General features: G+C 30.1%; 1 protein-coding gene and 1 pseudogene across 1 annotated transcript in view; one reads left to right on the top strand and one right to left on the bottom strand.

The window, feature by feature from the left end:
• LOC105623947 (chitinase domain-containing protein 1-like) overlaps positions 1-3,449 on the bottom strand; it is a 48,328-nt gene extending 44,879 nt beyond the window's left edge. Inside the window, 1 exon segment of the mRNA XM_012205320.1 lies at positions 3,339-3,449. Coding sequence (XP_012060710.1) covers positions 3,339-3,449 — 111 coding nt within the window.
• A 16,548-nt stretch (positions 3,450-19,997) lies between these two features.
• Positions 19,998-23,575, top strand: part of LOC105622188 — a 4,610-nt pseudogene continuing 1,032 nt past the window's right edge.

The following is a 23,575-nucleotide window of genomic DNA, read 5'->3' on the forward strand; positions in this document are numbered from 1 at the left end:
AAATACGCGCCCATACAGTGGAAAATGTACTGAAAAATTGGGTTGATAGAATGGGGTATTGTGCAGCCAGCCGTGGAAGTCATTTGAATGAAATTGTATTTCATGTTTAATGGCAATGTACTACCTTTCCAATAAAGCCATAAACTTTGAAAAATATTCATGCGTTTTTTTTAGAGCCAAATTAAATTCCAAATTTTAAATGGCCCACTCTGTATATGAATAACAGAAAAATTATTACAGATGCTATTCTGCATATGTGAAAAATTAGTAAAAATTGTAAACCTTTAGATCATTTGAAAAAATATATATTTTAACTATACATTTTAATTAAACTACCTTTTGGTTTAATTAAATTTAATTAAATTAAATAAAAAAAATTTAATTAAACATTTTTGACCAAGTACACTTTTTCTATGTTTACATGGCATCTAATGTTAATAATTATAATACTAGATGTTATAACTTTCATAAATCGGTGTGTAAACGTACTAAAACAGTTTTATATTTAGTAACATCATATGTTCATGGATCATCGAAATATCAATTTCCGTACGATTGCAAAAATAAATCTTGGTTACTTTTACAGCTTTCAGTTTTCTTACTACTCTATATAATTATATGTAAACATATAGTTTCGTATGTATTTTAATTATAAATAATCATTTATATATAGTTATAAAAAAACTTTTTACGAAGTATGCTATCGAGGTATCAAGATATAATCGATATCTATATTTTTGTTCGCCTTCATCACAATTACATAGAATAATTCAATTGCATGTAATTCAATAAATAGATTGTTAACGCGAAATATAAAATTCATAAAGAATTTTTATATCAATTAATACACATTTCATTAAAGTGCTTTAATATAATATATATATTAATATAATATAATATATATTTAATATTAATATAATATATATTTAATAATATTTACTTTCAGTAATTATACAGTTTAGCATACTCATCTCAAAAATCAATAAAATTAGGTTTATTCGACGTGTTTTTGCACGAAACGAAAAAATCTGACAAAAAAAACATCGCTCTGCCCTGTGAGCCGAGATATGGAGCGTTAGGGGCTCCAATGTCAACCTATCAGAAATTGTATATTCCATATATGATTTCTGATAGGTTGAAATTTTTATTCACTATTCTCTTTTTCCTATTCCTTTTTTTTGTGTGAAGCACCTTAAAGTTGACTAAAGTGTTACTACGTAACGATTATTAATCTGTTATGTAGACAGTGGAGTGTATAAACTAGTACTTATTGATACGTCGCCCCGAATAAAAAAAATATAACATCCTACCCACTCGGGGCCTAACCATCTAGAAGTTACAGCCTAAATAGTGGCCTAGTTTCCACCGAGGGTTTAATGTAATGTAAGAACCAATTAATTAGAGTCGAGTATTCTCCTGTTATAATCGAATGACAGAAGAATGTTGGACTGTAGTTGGTTGGTTCTTATATTCTGATCCGGATTAAACCTTCGATAGAAACTAGGCCAATCCCAACAAATGAGAATGGATTGAAATAAATTGAAATGGATTCAGATTTTCAGAAATATTGATTCATGAATATTAAAATGAATGCTTTTCAATTCTGAATGCATTTTTATTTATTTATAGGAATGGATCATATCTTTGCCTTTCAATCTAAAAATAATATTAGCTTTTTCTGTGTATACAAACACACAACAAATATAATTGTGAATACGGTTCAATTCAAAATTTTGAATAGGAAATGCAGTTTTTCAATCCAATTGCATCCAATTGAATCTAATTGAATTTAATTGAATCCAATTAAATCTAAAAAAAAAGTATTATTACTATTTAAAATACGTATTCGGAAAATTTCAATCCATTTTAATCCATTCTCGTTTATTGGAGTGTCCGGAATATTTCTAACTCATGCAGACAGTGGAGAAGTCTTTAGAGCGATTTTTTTACTGTCTAAGCTGTAACTTCTAAACAGTTAGGCCCCAAGCGGGTAGAATATGTAATATTTTGTTCAGGATCAAGCAGCTCGATTGGCTCTACAAATGTTAATACTGAACGCAGATGAGATGATATGTAGTAGAAAAATGCGAATTATCGAACGATTTTCGATGTAAAAGAGCGAACGGATGCCTTCGATTTTCGATGTAAAAGAGCAAACGGACGCCTCCGATTTGCAATGCTGAACGCATCTAATAGTAACTTTAGTCAACTTTAACGCCCAATATCTCGCGTCTCAGAGCAGTCCCGGACTTTTTTCTGTCAGATTCTTTCATTTTACGCAAAACCTCATTGAACCTAATTTCATCGAAGATAGCTCTTCTGAAGAATTACCTTCATTTTGTCTTTGCGATAGATTTCCTAACCTCAATAGTTATCAACTTTAATGCTTAATATCTTGGATCACAGGGTAGAGCAATTTTTTTGCCAGATTCTTTCGTGCAAAAACGTCGTATAAATTTAATTTTCTTGATTTTTGAGATGAATATGCTAAACTGTATAATTATCTTTTTTTCAAATATTTTCAGTTTTTACTTTTCCTAAAACTAAATCACATATATTGTTAATAAGTATGTACATATAGTTATTGTATTTTATGCTGATTCTACAATAAGTTTGGTAATCAGCAATCCTAAGTCTTATCAGTGAATTGATAAACCACCGGTTTGGCCAACAGCCAACTTAGACGAATAGTCTGTTTTCACAATATGTGGTTATCTAAAGATTAAAAGTTACCAAGAGACTTAAAATTTCCGATTACTGACTCATTGTAGAATCAGCTTTGCGCTTTTATTATAAGGGTATTTACATATAAAGGTAATTATTTTAAATACGGCCCTCCTCTCCCCTCCTAGAAATGTAATCGTTCAATTGTTTTCATACAAAACAAAAGAATCTGACAAAACACGCGGCAGTCAATCTCTTAAATTGAGTTATTAAGCGTTGAAGTTCGAGACTTTAGATGTCTTAAGATATCTGTGTCGACTCAATACAGCTCAATACTCTAAGTATATGTTCTGCTTCAATTATACAAATTCACTGTATTTTTAAAACAATCAATTTATTTTTAAAGCAGTGAATTTGTGTTTGTGAAGTACAGAATTTGTATAATTAATGTAGACCATATACATAGCGCTATCGAATGGAGATGACAGATATCTTAACCTCTCGAACTTTAATATTTAATAATTCAATTCACGAGGCTGACCGCCGCGTTTTGTTTTGAGTGAAAACGCGTCAAATGAGTAGTAATGAGTTTTTATTAAGATTCTAGGGAGGACTCATATTCTGAATAATTACCCATATAAATGCGAATAAAATACATTTTCATTGATTCTTACTTTATCATGAAGCTTTCTTTTCTCTTTTTTATTTTTTCCTGTTGGTGGTAATAAAGTACCGCAACATAAGTCAGCAATGTATAATATAGTGATCAGAGTAATTGCATTCATAGTTATATCTAGTAACAATTACATATTAAATATATAAAATTATATTTGAACATTCTTTAGACAGAGAGAAACGACAGAAACAACAGGCCGGCGTTTTTCGTGTTACCGTCGAAATTGTTCGTACACTAGCGACAATATCCCATTTTCGATTTGAGTATTACATGGCTACATCCATCATATAACACTGCCGATAAAATTACAGCATGTATAGCAGAACTATGAAGAAAATGAATGACTGCATTCAGCAGAACGTTTATTTTGCAACTGTTGGAAATTTTCTTCGTGCTGATTGCATTATGCTTTAGGTCAAAAGGAATAGTCTCAGCAAAGAATAAATCATAAAACAATTGCAAAATTATTGTGTTCTGCTGAACACAGTCAATGGCCTAGTTTTCACCAAGGATTTAAATCGAATGTAAATCAGAATGTAAGAACCAATCAACTACAATCGAGTATTCCTCTGTTACAGTCAAACAACAGGAGAATGCTCGATTGTAGTTAGTTGATTCTTACATTCTGATCCGGATGGAAACTAGGCCAATATAATATGAATCCGTGCTACAGGCTACCGCAGACTTAGGTTGGTATTCATAGTCGATTCATAGAGTCTTAGGTTGGTATTCAGAATCGAAGTCAAGGCAGCGCTCTATCTCGAAGATTGTCTTATTCAATTAAGATCATCTTGGAATCGTAACATTTGAGTCAGAAATAAGACGAAAAGTTTTTCCTTAAGAAATTCTTGTTTGATTTAAGGATGTCTTGACGAAGACGGTCTTAAGGTTGAACTTATTTGATATTTGGCTGTTTCTATAATATTTCGGTTGAATTCTCTAGTAAAAACTGCATTTGAGAAGTATAAATTTACGAAATGTATTATTATATTGTCTTTTGTATGATTAGACTGTGGATTCCGACTTGAAGTGCGTTCCCTGGTGAAAAAATTTCGCTGAAATTATTCCATGTTTAGAACATTTTAGCAAAATTGTTGATTGAAAAATTATTAAAATTTCACTAAAAGTTAATTTTTTAACTGACATATTGAAAAATCACTGAAATTAAACTAAAATTTCTCTGAACTTTTGTAGAAACTTTTCGGAAACTTCTTAAAATTTCTTTAAAATTTTGCTAAAAATAAATTTTTCAACAAAAAATCGCTGAAATTAAACTGAATTTTTTCTGAAATGCTGTTCCAAACGAGAATTAATTTCAATACAATTTTTCCATCAGAATTGGAGAATGGATTTTAGATCTGTTTTATTCGTCTTGTCTGTATTTTTTCTGGAGTACTGCAGGTGGTAATTAATGTTAAGAAGATCGCGTTCAACTCAAATTTTGATAAAAATTTTGATAAAAAACTGAATCAATGTGTTTTCGCGTAAAAATAAATATTTGAAGAAAAAAATGTCACGTTACTCTGCGAACCGAAATATATCATTAAAGTTGAGGACTATTTATGTTAGGAAATCTGTCACAGCAGTGGTCCATTGTTTTTAAAACACAAATTCACTGCTTTAAAAATAATATAAGAAAATAATTTGTATTTTTAAAGCAGTGAATTTATGTTTTTAAAGCAGATTTGTTTTAAAACAGAAAAGCTTAAGTTATTTAAACTTAATACCTTTTTAATTTTTTAATATGAATTAAAGTTTAAATTCAGCATTTCTTTAAAATACATGCTATAAACGCGATTCGCCGATGAGTAAATTCCTATAAATTTTGAAAAAAGTTATAAATGTTTTATAATGTATTATTAAATTTTTGTTAATTAAAATTAATAATACTACTTAACGAAATTTAAATATAAGTAAATATAATTTATCGGGAATCTTTTTCGACTTTTTGTATATGCTTGTTTTAATGTGAAACATAAAATGTCATAAAAAATCTTCTGATGTTGCATTTATATAGGCAAAATTTACAAGAATTAATATACTCTTATGGAAACACTGCGCAGTGCCAAGAAAAAATACCATTAGACTATTATTTATAAAAATCAGTAAATTATTACTTTAAAAAATATATAAATATATTTATTATTTGTATTATTGTAGCATGTTACATTTATATATTTTATATTTTTTATATTTATTAAAAAATAATTTTAGCATTATTTTATTATATTTTATATATTTATTTATTGTTTATACTAATACTGTTTATTTTGTTTTGTAACGCTTCTTATTCTATCCCCGAGCGAACCATTCTTTAATGGCTTCTTCTAATTCGGCAGACCTAGTAACCGTTTCACCACCGAGTTTGAAATATCTACAATTAAAATAATTGTATTAATAAAAATAAAAATATAAAATAATATTTATAAATTTTATAAACAAACAAATTAAATTAAGGCAATAGGTTCTGATTGATTACACTTTTCCACTTTTGTACCAATGCAAATTTTTTTTTAAATAATCAATAAGAATTTGCACGTTGAACTTTCAAACAAGTGTAAAAATATAGAGTAGGTAGAGTACTATAATATAAGTATCCGCCATTTTTAATCTTTTCTCCATTCTTTCTCTCTTCAATCTTCAACTTTCTCTCTTCTCTCTTCAATCTTCTCAACTCAGCGATAAAATGGAGAGAGAGCAAGGGATTAGGAAAAGGATTAAAAATAGCGAATGTGAATACTCTACCTATTATAACCTTAATATGGGCAACCAAACTATACGTTCCAAAATTATCTGTTAGCACCGACGAGACAGCTAGGATGTATTATAGTTAGTGGATTTATCTGATATCAAAAACAATAGACATCTTACAATCTAATTTTGAATATAATTTTCGCATTTATGTAATTCACTTGTTAAAATTATCTGTAAGCAATAGGGGGAGCCTTTATACTTTGATATGTTTAGCTCATCGATATTTTTAAATAACATTTACGATGAATTTCATGGACGCAACGAAAATTGGAAAAGACTATGTTTTCAATCTCACAAAAATGTTTTAAATCTTGTTGTTATGGGAAAGTAGATATAATAGAATAAATGTTACCGATTATTAGTTCAGATATGGATGTGGATTTAAATCTTACACCACTCTTCTGACTTGTTCATGATATTTGGCTTCATTAGAGATAATTTGTGATAAAATATTTCTAATAAACTGCTTATCCGTCGAACCTCCGATTCAACATATGTTCCTGTATATAATTACAAAAAATACACAAATGGAATATTGAATGGAAGAAATGTATATACGATAGCAAAAATGAAATATACATGTTTGAAAACAAGTTCAGTCGATGTTATTAAGTTAATTTGTCCATCATACATCTTTTTATGTAGCAATTTTGCCACTTAATTTTCTATTTGCATTATGTCATACTTTAATATTATATCAAATCCTTTTCAATAATGCTCAATATAAAATTACCAAATTTAATACATATAAATAAAAAAAGTCCTTGATGATACATGAAAAATTAAACATGACGAAAAGTTATAAGATGGCGAGTAAATTTCTGAAAAAACACAATTTTCTTAACGGATAATACAAGCATTTAAAGTAATATTTAATAAATGTGACAATATGACAATATACTTACAAATTGTTTTTCTCATATTGATATTCACTTCCAATTGATTTTCGCACTGCAAGAACTCTTTCAGCGTCATTAGAGACAATGAGGTAACAGATCTTGTACAATCTCACTTCATCCTGCATTCCCCTCTTTTAAAGCTTCAATAGCGTATATTTGTCTGAACAATCTTTTCAATTCCTTACGGATGTAATCTCTGCATTCGCCTGTAATATGAAGAAATTGCAACATAAAAACTGAATTAACATTAATAACTATTAATATTTTAATAATATATTAATATTTTAATAAAGTCAAATCTGTCTATTATCATAATAATCATTACCAGCATTGGCTATTTGCCAAAATTTTTGTTTTTTATTATTTATTATAGGAACAAGAGAGTGAGTTTATGATGTGCACTTAAAATAATTTTTATGTATTTTTATGTATTTTTGTTTAAAATATAATACAATATAAAATATAAATATAACATAAAAATATAATATTAAGAAAAAGACGAACTATTAACAAATCAGTAATGTTCCTCTGTAAGAAATTATTTGCTTACCACAGCAATTATTATGATTTCTCGTTGAGGATTCATTTTCTATACCATCGAATCGTGGTGAATCAAATAAGTTTGAAAATCAAATATTTTATTAATATGTATACTACATACAAAATAATATAAACAATAATAAACAAAAAGCATTAAAGCCATATGCTGTTCTTTATTGTGAAATATCTCGATTCATATTTGTTAATAATTGGTTTCAGACAGCTGAAAATCAAATATTAATATTAAATATTTTATTAATATTTTATTAATGTATACTACATATTAATAAAAGATTTAATAAATATAGCATTGGGAAATGCTATTGAAAGTCCTTATTGTAATTTACTTCTATTCCTACTTAGCAATATTACAGAAACAGCAGTACAATTACAGATTGTAATTGTAAATTTTAAAGATATAAGTAATAGATTCATTTTTTTCCTAATAAATTTTTGATATTGTGTATATACATTGATATAAACTGTGGGATTGAATATAGGACTTAACCAACCTTGTATATCAGATAAGTGATGTTCATTGTGTCGCTCCTGATGATGATACATTGACTTGACTTTCCCAGGACTGATAGATGAGATGCCGGGAATTTTTATCGTAGATTTTTGTTGCTTTTCTACAGAAATTTAAATAAAGTTACAAATAGGAGATACATATATGGCACTGTTGTGATATGAGATAATTATTTTTCATATTTTTCGAATCGTTGATCTGTTTCGAAGTAGAGTTTACTGCACAACAAACAAAAATATACACAATTAATCATGAAAGATTTTAAAATATTATGAAATAATTAGCTTCATCTAAACTTACTTGTTGATAGTCTGGCGAGAACGCTTACTATTTAATTGCGATTGTGATGCCTTAATTGTTCCAATTGTAATAAAGTTCGCCTATTTCGTTGACATTTCGACAACTCAGAAAATTGTTTGGACATTTTCAGGTTTTCTAGTTATTTAATCATAAATAATTAACCTATACAATCCGGCTCTGACTATATACGCATTATTCCAATTTTAAAATGTCTTTAATTAATAATTAAATACATAAATAATATTTTACACAAAAATATATTACTATAGTTGCACTAATGTTCCCAAATCTTTAATAATAAATCTTTTATAATATTAATTCTATTCTTTAATTATTAACAGATTTCCGGCCGCTATTTCTGCAATCTCCATTTATTAGTTGTTGTATACTGCATCGTGCGCAATAACGTGCGCGTACATTGCAACGACATCTTACGAATATTTTATGTAGACTTTTTGACAAGTCGACTTAAAGTCGACCTAAGTCACACAAAGACTTAGAGTCGACTTTGTGCTGTTAGGATTGTATTCGTTTATGATCGGTTAAATCTCGGTCAAATCATTTCCTGTATGAATTTTGGCCCGTATGAATTAAGTTTTAAGCATTATCAACACATTTTTGAACAGCGAGCCAAGAATCTTTATTTATTGCTATATTGAATATCATTTTTCAGTATAATCAGAGTTTGCAGTAGAGAAATATCGTCTGTCTACAAGAACTTGCACACGTGATCACAACACATGATCATATCGATACATTTAAATATAATATGAGATTTCTTAACCTCAATAGTCATCAACTTTGATGTATAATATCTTGGTTCGTGGGACAGAGAAACATTTTTTTATCAAATATTTATTCTTACGCGAAAACGCATCTATTCAATGTATTTTTATTTATTTTAAGTTAAAGACTTAAGTTGTAAACGTAAATAACGCACAAGCTTTGGCGTATGATGTAGGATTTATTGCCGTCTCTTGGAGACGAAAGCTTATGCGTTATTTACGTCTATAATTTCAATCTAAGTAAGTATTACGACATTCTTGTGCTCAGACCCTAACGCTTGTAACGCCATATGCTGCCGCGCACTACTGAATCATTTCAGACACTAATCTCTTGTTATACGAAGATTCGCAAAAATTTTTACTTCGTTCTATCTAAAATTGTGATAAAAATTGATATGATGATTAATTATAACAATAGGAGAACCAGTATTCTTCTTAATATCATATGTTCATGTAATCTCGTACTTAATTTTCTTTTTGTCTGACCAACATAGTTCGCCTCACAATCGTTACAGGAAATCTTATAAACTACATTCTGATTAGATAGACTTAAATAAATTAGATTTTCTATCTATAAGTTGGATTTTATATTGTCTCCGAGCATCTTAGAGAAATGACTATATTTTCAATCTCATCGCATTGCCTAAGAATAGACGACGTTTATATTATATTGACACACGATTATATTCATTCTCATTTGATTTAGCTGCTACTAAATTTAATATATATAATTTATGACTGTACATCACACAATTCGTATTAATTCGTAATTTCAATTTGTATTAATGATTTTAATGTACATTTCTCATAATATTAAATTACTTTTTCATTATTTTTTTTTGCTTCTTAGTTTTCTGTTATTAGATTTGATTACTTATTCCTATTACATTTTTATATTATATTTGTACTTTTTAGCAAAAACAAGTATGTTTGTCTATAATCTACATACACAATCTAGAGGAATACATGATTATCGATTACAACATTCTTATAACATTTATTACATATTGAGCGACATTGATAATTAGTACTGCGAAAGCGCATTATAATTTTATTTATTTTATTTATGTAATATTTCCACTATTATTTTTTTTGATAATATTACATTGATAATGATCCAACAGGGATCGAAACGTTTGGTGTTGTTTTTATTTATTAAAGTTTTATATTTTAATTATATGACATGTTTATTTATTAACGATTTCAAATTTTAATTTATAACGATTAATTTTAAGCTCATAGCCCTTTGTCTTTCTATTCTGTATATAATTTTGAGTTAACAAAATTTGAAAATGAATTTTCTGAACAACTTAATATTATTTAACAGATATTGAGAGTACAAATAAGTTTCCGCCGTTTTTTTATCAAAAATTAATTTATTGTGAAAGAACATAATGTTTTATTCAAAGTAATAGCCATCTCTAGCCACTACTTTTTGTCATCTTTCCGATAGCATGTGAATACCGCGGAAGAACGCTTCATCTTTTGAGGCTATCCAATCATCGATACAATTTTTGGTATCTTCATATGATGTGCTGCTCAGACAGGCCATGCATCATCGATCGGAAGTGGTAATCGAAGGAGCAATGTCTGGAGAATACGACGGGTGGGGTTCCCATTTGAATTTTAAGTAGTTTTTGACCGGCGCCGCAACATGTGGTCGAGCATTATAATGCAGGAGAATAATTTTGTCATGCCTGGAGTAGTGGGCGCGTTTTTTCTTGAATGTTCGGTTTAATCTCATCAATTATGTTTGGAAGAGAGCTCCAGTAATGGTCTCGTTCGGTTTGAGCAACTCATAATACGAATACACGATACCAAGCTGATCCCACCAAATATACAACATGAGTTTTTTTCCATGAATATTCGACTTGGCTGTCGATGTTGAAGCATGGCCAGATGGTCCTCATGATTTTCTCTTCTTTGGGTTATCGTAGTGGATCCATTTTTCATCACCAGTAACTATACGATGCAAAAATTCTTTCGTTTATGACAAGCAGCATTTCACATGTGAAAAATCGGCGTTCAATGTTTCTCGGCTTCAGTTCATATGGAACCCAATTCCTTTGCTTTTGAATCATTTCCAATGATTTCAAACGATATGAAATTGTTTGTTGAGTCACTCCTAATGTAAGTGCAAGTTCTTTTTGCGTTTGGCACGAATCTTCCAATAACGCGTCTTCATACACTTTCGGCCTTCCGCTACGTTCTTTGTCTTCAACGTCAAACCGTTCTTAAACTTTTGAAACTCACGACAACTTCTCTCACTTAAGGCAGCATCACCATATGTTTCTACAAGCAATCTATGAGCCTCAGCTACAGATTTCTTCAAATTAAAGAAGTAAATCAAAAGTTCCCGCAAATGACGCTTATTCGGCTCAAAATTCGACATTTTGATACAAAAAAAAATATATGATGCTACAAAATCGCTAATATTTCAAGGTTATGGTTGCCGGATGTCCAATCTTACGATATGTTGTTTTACATCAAACAATTTTAACTATAGTTTATTAGTGGCGCCGTCTTTTGCAAACGGCGGAAACTTATTTGTACTCCCAATAATTAATTGCGAAAGCATATTATATAAGTGCAATGGAAAGAAAAAAATGTTATGTGAGGTTTCGTTAGAAATGCTTTAAAAGTAGGATTCGGTAAAATAACTGATACGACTTTGAAATAAAAAATATAAAATAGGTTCCAAAAAATTTATTTAAAATATTAAATAAGGAATAGGGTCCGAAAATGCATTTATTTATTTAAAATAACTTATTTAGAATAACTATTATTTAAAATATAAAAATAACTTGTCATTTATTTTAAATAGGTTCTCGAAAGCTATTTCTTATTTTAAATAAAAAATGATGCATGCTTGCGTGTGTGCGTGCGTATTCGTAATAATTTTTTTCGCAGAGATACGTAATGATTTTAACCTTTTTAAAGCTAATTCTAAATGATCTTTTAAGGCTTGATTTTGACCTTTTCAAAGTTAATTCTTAATAACCTTCAAGATAAAATAACTCCGTCAAAAATGATCGTAACGAAATTTAAAAAAAAAAAACATTTTAAAGATTGAAATCTTTACTTTTGAAATCAGTAATTAGTATTTCAATCCGACTGATCCTTTATGGAGCTACGGACACAAATAGATACTCGTCAAATATAAAAATTTTATACAAATTTTACAAGTGTTTATGTGAAATAAAGATCACAAAAATGCGGTTTACAGCAATCGAAAGTGTGAACTTTTATCTTCAATTTGCTTGTTTATAAATCTTTATACGATTTTTTTTTCATCGAATTATTCAACATTAAGCAAAAAAGGTCGTTTTTGCTTCAACTCCGTGAAAAAAATCATACAGAGGTCTATAAAAACAAATTAAAGATAAAGATTCATTCTTTCGAAAGCTATGAACCCTATTTGTACGCAATTTTTAATTGGCGTCGTGGAACTTCGCAAATTTGATAAAAAAAATTTTAAGAAATTTATGCATCTTCATTTATGTAACTTCATATAACATCAGTACGACTGTTTTTTAAAGTACCGATCTAGAAAGTAGAGATTTCAATCTATAAAAGGCTTTTTTAAACATTTCGCTACGATGATTTTTCACTGAGTTATTGCTATTTGAAAATATTAAAAATTTGTGAAAAAAATGGTCAGGTTTTTTTGGGTATGAGGAGTGCGTGCATGTGTGCGTGTGTGCGTGCGCGTGTGTGTTTATTAATGTATTTACATTAGACGTGATCCACCAAGAAAAATCATGAGGAAATTAAAAAGAAACAGTTTGTATAGGTAAAGTTCTATACTTTTATGTAAAAGTATCAAATTTTTTTAAAACGTACTTTTTACCAAGCTGCAGATTATTGAATGTAATTTTAAGTATCATATGTAACAATGTGATCTTTAAATACGAAATCGTAAACATAAAAATTTTTTCAAAAACATGTTACAGTACAAGCTTTAAAATTTTTTTTATTTTTGTTCTGCGTTGACTTTTTACTGAGTTTTGATGATTTGATATTTATGCAATTCTGAACGCTTTGAAAGTGTTCTCTGTTGAATATTTTACGTTACGCATTACTTGTGTAATATCGAAACTATTAAACAATTCTTAAGAATGTCTGTAATAATATATTCGATACTGCATTACAAACATAAACACATTGTTATAAAATATAACTTAATATGGAAATATGTTTCAGTAAAATAATGTTTTACAATCTGATAGATCCGATATCAAATGTTCCCTTTTTGTTTATTAAATAATGTATCTGAAAATGATACGTAACCCAAAACGAAATAAACTATATGTTCGCAGCCATAATAAAATGTCAAATTAATTATATATAGAAATAAATATGATTTAATTTCTCTTCGTAACAAGAAAAGTTTTCGGTACATTTTATCTATTCTAACGATTACAAAATATTAGATCTGTTTTCTGAGGCTGAACCAGTGTACACTTTTGGAATCTAGTGAAATGGGTACGTTTGATTTTTGGTGAAAGCAAAAATTAAAGAAAGCTTTAGTGTAATGTGTGTAGTACAGAAACGAAGAAAGAATGTTATTGAATAGTATTTAAATATAACTTGCATTCATTCTTTATTTTCTCGCTTCTAATATCACAATTTCAGATAGCAATAGCAGAGCATTAAATGTTAGAATGGATAACTTTGCATTAAAATAATTGAGAGAGAGAGAGAGAAAGAGAGAGAGAGAGAGTCGATTTAATTTAATTAATGTTAAACAAAAACAATATTTCGCTGGAATAATTCGATATAAACACACCATTTAAGAATAATTCTTTGACATCAATGAAAAATGACAACTTTTAAGAAAATTTGAATTTTTTTCTCTTAAAATCGGAACAAGTGTCGAGAGAATTATTTGCAAATATAGATACACAGGTTTGTTTTAGTTTTCCAAATGCTTTTGAACTCTTTTTCGTGTAATTTGATCAAATTTGAATAAAAAATTCTAATTGTATTTTATACTTTTCTTACAAAATGCTTAGAATATTCTCTATATGGTGTCATGATTGAAAAATATTCCTTACTTTTAAATACAATCAAAACTGCGTATATTTATTAGACAATATAAATTGTAGTATTTTTCATATTTATTTATTTAAAAACTTCGGTACATAAAGTTTACTATAGTTTTTATTTGAATTGATTTTTTAACTAACATAATATAACATAATACATCAACTTTTTATTTGTTTGGAAGTATCTTATCCAAACGAGAGAAAAATTTCGAAATTAATTATTATAGTAGACTATACAAGAGAATAGAAAATAGTGTACAATACGAAATGGCAGTCTTATTAGAAATCAAGTATTATCTCACTGCTATTATCTCAAATTATGAAAATTAATTTCACTGCAGTCATATCGAATATGCATATAATCATGAGACATACGAAAAATAAATGAATTTTTATAGATTTATAGTTATAGTCTTAACACATAGTCTTAACAATTTTAGAGAAGTCAGGTTGCTAAAATAATTATCAATATATTCTAATTATATTATATAGTTTAATGCTTACTGTTATGGCATTGTACGTTATGTGTATTGGACGCGTTATATGTACACGGATACCTCGGCAAGCGGCAGTCAAGTTGCCACTGTCGTGACGTCACGTAACACACGTAAAGATTGAGTCCATATCCGTGTGCAATCGTGCTTCGGCCAGTAAAACCTTTTAGGCGATAGAAGAGGCCTCTGACTCTTTCGCACTACGTCTCGCTGTCTCCTTCACTCGATGCACCGAAGGCAACTAATTGTAAGACAGTGAGAGCTCTTCTCGCTCCCGCTAGCGTAATGTAACTTTTGCCTATCACGCGAAAAAGACCGCCGTGGCCTCTCTCAGATTTCTCTCTGGTACAAGTTACAAATGATCAGCACTATCACATATGATTGCTTTAATTTTAACATAATACATTTTACATATTTTCGTAAAACTGATTGTAGATAATTGTTTGAACTCTGTGACAAAGTATTGTAAAAAATCATGAGTTGTTGGCTTATTATATGATATACACCAATGAGAAAAGATACAGAACCTGATAAAACAATTTGAATTTGATTAGGATAGGTCATAACTGACTTTTAGAACTTTTTGAAATAGGGAGGCTATCAGTATTAACATTAATGAAATTAATAGGTTTATTCGCGTCGCATGGTCCAAATTAAACCAGAGAGCACTTGGATCACAGGTAAGATGGCGGTTGGAGCAGTTGCATTCATGCTCCAATGTTCAGTAACACGAACGGATTTAGGACAAGTGAGCATGTCACCTAATCTAATCCGTGAGTAATCAATCGACTCGAATCAACTCGAATTGGATATGCGTCTCGTTTTGTTTCGGATATTTTGTGTTACCTCGATTATTTGAAAAGTGTTTTTAACAATATATAATTATACAAAATAAATGCGTTTTTAATAAATATAAAAGTTATTAAAATGTCAAGACTTTTTTTAAAAAACGAGCAAATGTAGTTAACTAATAAAATTCGTCTTTTATTATATTCGTATAACGAATGTATAAATTATAAATACTATACTATAGATTAGACTATATTATACTATAAATACTATAGGAATAACTAAATAAGATTAGCCTAGAGTGATAATTTTTATTATGTAACATATGTTAGTTCGTTGACATTGGATAGGGTTACATAAATACGTTTTTTTATTATCACTAATGAAGACTTTGTAAGGTGAAACGTTCGAAATTTATAGCGTTATATGAATGTAATAAAAGACGAATTTTATTAGTTAACTACATTTGCTCGTTTTTTTTAAAAAAGTCTTGACATTTTTAATTTATTACATTGCATTTATAATACATGAGCTACTTTTCTATATAAAAGTTATATTATATTTTTATATTTTTATATTATATTATATTTTATTGTATTAATATTATTTTATTTTATTTTTTTATTTTTCTAATTTTATTTATTTTATTTTATTATTTTATTTTGTTATTGTAGGATTATACTATATTGTTATATTTTATTTTTATATTTATATCAAAAACGCATTTATTAAATGCATTTTTATACAAAATGAATCTGAAATACTTTTTTCAATATAGAACGTTTTCAACCATTACACATGTGTGCGTAACGTGCCCCAATCATACCACCTTCTGAGGTGAGACAAATGGCGCGGGCTTTTAATTGATCCATGGAGTATGTTTTAACGCGACGCGAACATCTAGTCGCCATATTGGTTCCAGTGACGCGATTGGACGCATATTGGAGCATGTTGGAGCGTGCGACGCGAACAACCTAGTGTGACACAATAGATCATTACATCCTTGTTGTTTGCCAATATTAAACAAAGATGGCATATCAAGATCACTATGTCGCTTATTGGAAGACACACAATATAAAAGCACTCCGACGCCTCAGATTTGCATTACTAAACGCAACTATAATGTGATGCCGAGCGTGTCTAAGGGCCGACGACGGCTAATTAATGGCGAAGGAAGAATGACGGGAAATCACTAAATTCATAAAGAAATGTTACTCATTGTTTCTGATTCACAAGCCATAAAGCGATTTAATATAAATTTAAATAAATACTTGGAACGTACGTAAAGAGTAGAGACGTAATTGCGTTACGACAGCTTGGATATCGGTATTGCATTATTAGGTTAGAATATGAGAAATTAAAAAATCTATAACATAAACATTCATCTGACGGCGCGAGTAATTATCTAACGACATGAGCAGTAATCGATCTTACAATGAACATGAAATGATGATTAATCTTACCGAGCACTAACTTAAAATCTATCGCAGAGGCTTACAAAAGATCTGCACGCAGAACGCATTAGAGATAGAGAAAAAGGAAAACCAGAAAAAAGAACTGATTCGAGCGCCGCAACTAATGTTTGCAATGTCATAAGCATTTTGCGGTTACAGATTTTGAGCATGTCCTCTCTCAGGTTTCTCTCTGCACAAATCTTTCGTAACAATAATCATAAGACATATCATAAGAATCAGCCAATTAAAATTAAGAATTCAAAATAATTCTTGACTGTGATTGACTCATTTTTACTATATATCTTATGGTTATTGTTACGGAAAGTGTGTGCCATTTAAGGCTAATTCTACAATGTACTTTTTGTTTTCTGTTTCACTTATAATACTAATAGATATATAATTGTAATATATCTGTTCAAAAATGTTGTGAAAGAGATGGAACATATAAAAAAAATGTTCCAATTCATATAAAAATATTTCACAATTTTCTAAAAAGTTCTAAAATTATTTATAAATTCTGAAAAATTTTGAGAAAACTTTTATGATTAGAGCGATATTGTCGAAATAAAATTTAAAAAATGTCGATTCGACTTTTGAACGAAAATATTTAAAATATAAGATGACGTATCACAAATTTATACCAAAAATATTAAAAATATATCAAAAATTCATTGCATTCTCTATATACATATTTTTTTGTTACTCGAAAATGTTGAAATTTGCAAGCTTCGAATCGACTTTTTCATCATAACGTCTTTTCGAGGAACTATTTCTAACTGGGAAGAATGGAGTGATAATGGAATTTCAACGTAACACTAAAGGTAATTAATTAATACCGTTTTTTTTTGGAATACACAGAGTATAACCTCGATGCTGCACTACAAAAGTATACATACATCATGGTGTATGTATATTACTTCATACTATCGTGTTTAATGGTGCATCACAATAGAAGGAATAAGGAATAATGATATCAACTTATCAAAAACCGTGTATTTTGATGTATCCGATTTAATTCTGCTGCCGGTTGACTTTCATTTTCAAATTTTTGTCACACTGACTCTATATCGTCTCTTTGAGTTCGTGTAGCAAAACCCCACTTCGTGCATAAAATTTGTATTACATTATAGCCATGGAAACATTAAGGCTTAAACACAATAGGCACAGGCAATAGGGAGTAATAAACCGTTCAATCAGAGCTCTGGTATGTAAGTTCGATATTATATCCTAGAGCTCTGATTGGACAGCTCGTTATTCCCTGTTCCTTGTGTTTAAAGCCTTACACTGAATAAATTCACCAGCCAAGAAAACACACTATACTGTCTGAGTGTTACATTGGGCAAGCTAGTGCAGCCAAGAGAAAACGCTATAAGTCTCTAAATAAATACGGAGATCAATATGGTCAGAACACGAATGTCGTATATATAATATACAGAAAGGCGAAAATAAAAAATATAAATCAAAATCAAAGTAGGTACACAAAATAAAATCAGGGCAATGTCCCTGTATGTGTGATTTCCGTTCCGCAAGAATTTAGTTTCCTATATCCTATGGAGCGGAACTTGCAGATGCGCAATCAATGCAAGCCAGTGATAAACGCTATTCCGGTGGATCTAATGAAACTGACCTATGGCAAGGCTCTTGTGATTGGTCAATGCTAAATGTGCGTTCTGAGTTTCTTAGAGTGGAAATTCCACTCTATGGGACATAGGAAAACACATTTTAGTGAAACGGAATCGGCGAAATAAAGTTATAACCAAGCGTTCCGCCAATTCCACATAGGATCGCATCCTCATTAATCAAATTTCAATCCTTAATATCAATTTTCAATGCGTAGTAGGGGTCGATGGGTATCTTGAAATGAAATGAAAATTACAAAAGTGAATAAATTTACTAGAATATTGATAATTTAATTGGTCAATACCTAGTAATTATTGTTCACTTTTGTAATTTTCACCTTATTTCAAATACACATTCGAACCCCTGATTCTGGAATCATCTACACGGAGTAAGAAGAGTAAGAAATTGACCAATCACAGTCGAATGTGAGAAGAATAATCGACTGTGATTGGTCAATTTCTTACTCTTCTTCCTCCGTATATTGTAGGCGACGCATTATGCCCGTTCTACAATAGAGGCAAGTTGTAAGCCGTAAGAAATTATCCATTCATAATTAAGTGTGAAAAGAATAATTGACTATGATTAGTTAATTTCTTACGGCTTACGTCTCTATTGTAGAAAGCTTTAAGCCTATTCTACAATGTGCAGTAGCAGTAGTGAATTAAAGAGTAGGCACAGAAATCTACTAATCATAATTAATTATCCTTCTTACATTCGACTACGATTGATTTCTACGCCTACTCCTTAATTCACTACTGCTACTGCCTATTATAGAATGGGCTTAGTCTACAATGGACAATAGCAGCACTGGATTAAGGAATAAACGTAGTAATTGATCAATATCATCATGTCATAGTCGAATATGAGAAAAATAATTATGATTAGTTGATTTTTACGCCTACTTCTTAAACTGCTGTTAAGGGCTCCGCGCAAAAGGAACAGAGAACAGAGAACAGAGAATAAGAATTTCAACCTATCAGAAACTGCGTATTCCACAATACATAATTTTGGTAGGTTGAAATTTTTATTCTCTGTTCTCTGTTCTTTTTATTATGTGGAATCTCTTACATTGTAGACCATTAGATCGGAATCAGACTATAAAGATTGAGATTAAAGATTAAAAATTGAAATTGTACCAATGAGGACAAAGAAATTTTGACTCCTTTTGTTCTGGTTTTGGATTGGTCAAACATCTGATTCCGGCCTTGTATTTTGTGCATTCCTGTGTTGATAAAGCCTTGTGTCCACGATACTAGAAATCGATGCAAAACCTCGGATGAAGAAAGAATGAATTGACTAATCACAATGTGATCAAATAATTCAAATGTGATTTGTTAATTTTTTTTCTGTTCGAGATCTCGGACCGATTTCTAGCAACATGGATATCGGGCTTTAATGTATTAAGCAATTAGAAATCACATAGACCCAGTTTAAGAACCACCAAGATGGCAATTTTTTCGGTTTCATTAAATACGCGGAATAAAAAGCATTTTTTGGGTGTGCCGACTTTCTTGGGATACTTTCTTGCCGGTATTGGTAGAGAGTAAGTTTTAACCTAGTATATAGTATGTATCTCCATTGATATAAACTATAATTAAATAACAAATTTATATAATTTCTTTTTGCTATTCAGAGCAACGGGATTTACAATACGGTCTGATATTGGTCTCGTTCGAAATGCCAATGACGTTTCGTAAGTAAAAAATTACATTATACAATTGAAAAAAGATAATTATTTGGAATAGCTACCTCACCTTCAATTTTAAAGTTAGGCTCATTCGACGCATTTTTTGCATGAAACGAAAGAATCTGGCAGAAAAGAAAGTGTCACTCTGTTCCGCAAAGCGAGATATTAATCTAATGTTCACTACTGTTTACGAAGAAATTACGAAATTTGTTATGTTGACATAATGTAAGGAACTATGCATATGCTGGATGCATGCTTTGATCACATGCACTGTATATTAAATCTTCGCCGTATTAAGACCGTGTTTGTATTATTACCAGTTGTTAGTACAGTATATAATGGAAGCTACCTTAGATTAGATAGATAGATTTTTAGTACTGACAATCGATTAACAGTAATATATGAACACAACTCAAATGAGATTGAAACTAAAATATACTAAAAATAATAGTTCTATAAAGATTAGATTCCTATGCAAGGTAGAGTGTATATTGAATATATTTATTTAATCTTTGCCTTGCTAAATGAATGAGTCTACAATATATATACATATACATTTAAAAATAATAGATTCCGAAAGGATTAGACAGATCCCTAAGCAATAATAAAATATATATTAAAAATATTTATTGGTCTTATTAAATAAATGAGTCTATAATGTATTAAACAATAAATATTAAGAAGATTAGGCAAATTCATAAGCAAGGTAGGATGTATCACAAGTAGCGTACATTGTTGCTGCTGTACTCTAGAGAACTTTATCCTCTTCTCACAGCCTCCTTTCTTACCTGTATATACTACTTACAGAGGTATATTTCAAAACTCGATTCCATCAATTCCAGTATCATTTTTATCCCTGTTCATCAAATGTTGAACAAGAATAAAAGACTTGTACTTGACAGAGTCAAATTTTAGAATGCTTTTAATTTTAAATTTATGTGAACATAATAGAGATGAGACATGTTCCACCCACAAAATATATAAAAAAGAAAGAAGAGGAGGAAAATGAAGAAGACTTGAACGATTCATATTATGATAAATTTTCAGGATATGGAGGCTCTTTTTTCAGTAAAATAAGTAGAATAGATCTGTTAAGTAATAATGTTCTAAGTAATATGAGATATTAATATTCTCATATTGTGCCAGGATCCTTATGATAAAGATTATGAAGAAGTAGATACTATTTATGAAGCTATTGATAAATGAATGGACGAAAAACGTAAAGAATATACCAGAGAAGAATTGGAACACTATCGTCAAGATAGCTGGGACGTACTTGCTCAGCAATTCTCAAACCTAAAAAGAAAATTAATGTAACTGAAGATGAATGGAAGAATGTTCTTGAGGTAGGAGATGCTAGAAATCGAAAGTAGCGTAATCTAAGAGCAGAAAAATTCACTCCGTTGCCAGATTCTGTAGCGAGAAATTTAGGAGGAGAGATGTCTACCAGCATTGATCCATCTAGCGATCTCACTTCCATGATGCCAGGTGTGATGACACCTGGTATGTTAACTCCTACGGAGGATCTTGATCTCAGAAAGATTGGACAGGCCAGAAACACATTAATGAATGTCAAGCTGAATCAGGTTTCTGATTTTGTAGTAGAGCTAAACTGTAGTTGATCCAAAAGAATACCTTATGGATTTACAGAGTCTGATACCTACTTATGGTGGAGACATAAAGTAAGTAAATAATTATTGTACATATTTGGTTTTAAAGTAATATTTAATTTCAAAATTTTATAAATGGATAAAACCTTTAATACAATTTTTTTATTTTTTTATAGCGACATAAAGAAAGCCAAATTATTATTAAAATCCGTCAGAAAAACTAATCCTAATCATCCTCCTGCATCTAGAAGATTGCGCATCTAGAAGAGATGACTGGAAAGGTTCGGCAAGAAACCTTAATAATGAAAGGATGCGAAATTAATCCTACTTCTGAAGATCTGTGATTAGAAGCTGCAAGACTGCAGCCACCGGACACAGCAAAAGCAGTAATAGCACAATTGGTGCGCCACATTCCGACATTCGTGAGAATTTTGGATAAAGGATTTAGAAACGGAAGCGAAGCGAAGTGAAGAATGTATCGAAAGGCACTAGAACATATCCCGAACTCGGACTGTGGAAAGCGGCTGTTGAGAAGATCCCGAGGATGGACGAATCTTGCTCAGTCGTGCGGTCGAATGTTGTCCGATTAGTGTAGATTTGTGGCTTGCTCTTGCTAGATTGGAAACGATAATGTAAGAAAAGTCTTAAACAAAGCTAGAGAGAATATCCCAAACGATAGACAAATTTGGACTGCAAAATTGGAAGAAGCAAATGGCAATAAACATATGGTGAAGAAGATTATCGAACATACTATATCCTCGTTAAATGCAAATGAAGTAGAGATCAATAGGGAACATTGATTTAAAGAAGCTATGGAAGCTGAAAAAGCAAGGGCAGTGCACTGTTCGAGTTATTGTTAAAATTATTATTGGTTTTGGAGTAGAAGAAGAGGACAGAAAACATATTTGGATGAAAAATGTTGAAATTGTAAGACTAATAATTTTCTATATAATTTTGTAATTTCCTATGTAAACAAATGATATATATGCGAAATGAATATTTATATTTAAAAAATATTGCTTACAGTGCGCTTAACAAGGAGCACTGGAATGTGCCAAAGCTGTCTATGCTTATGCATTAACAACATTTCCTAGTAAGAAATCAATTTGGTGCAGCTTATTTTGAAAAGATGGCACGCAGGAATCTTTGGAAATTTTATTACAAAGAGTCGTTCATTGTCCCAAGAGCGAAATGCTTTGGCTGATGGGTGCAAAATCAAAATGGCTAGCTGTAAGTAGATTAATTCTTATAATTTATATATTTATAACATTTATTTCTCTTATTTATTATTTCTTTTTATGCAATTCCATTGCTTTTAGGGCGATGTACCAGCAGCTATATTTTATCTCTCGCTAATTCAAGCTAATTCAAATTCCGAAGAAATTTGGTTGGCAACTGTAAAGCTCGAATCTGAAAACTCAGAATATGAGAGAGCGCGACGTTTATTGGCAAGAGCCAGAGCATCCGCTCCGATGCCTAGTGATGATGAAAAGCGCCAAGTTGGAATGGGCTCTTAATAATCTTGACGCAACATTACATCTGTTAAAGGAAATTCTCGAAGCCTTTGACGATTTCCCCGAATGTGGCTAATGAAAGGTCAAATTGAAGAACAACAATGATAGACAAAGCAATATATATATATATATATATATATATATATATATATATATATANAGAACGTAAACGTTACTTTACTTATTATTTATTTTTAATTAATATAGTAGTA

This window comes from Atta cephalotes (assembly GCF_000143395.1).
Source record: "Atta cephalotes unplaced genomic scaffold scaffold00002, whole genome shotgun sequence".
Lineage (NCBI taxonomy): Eukaryota > Metazoa > Arthropoda > Insecta > Hymenoptera > Formicidae > Atta > Atta cephalotes.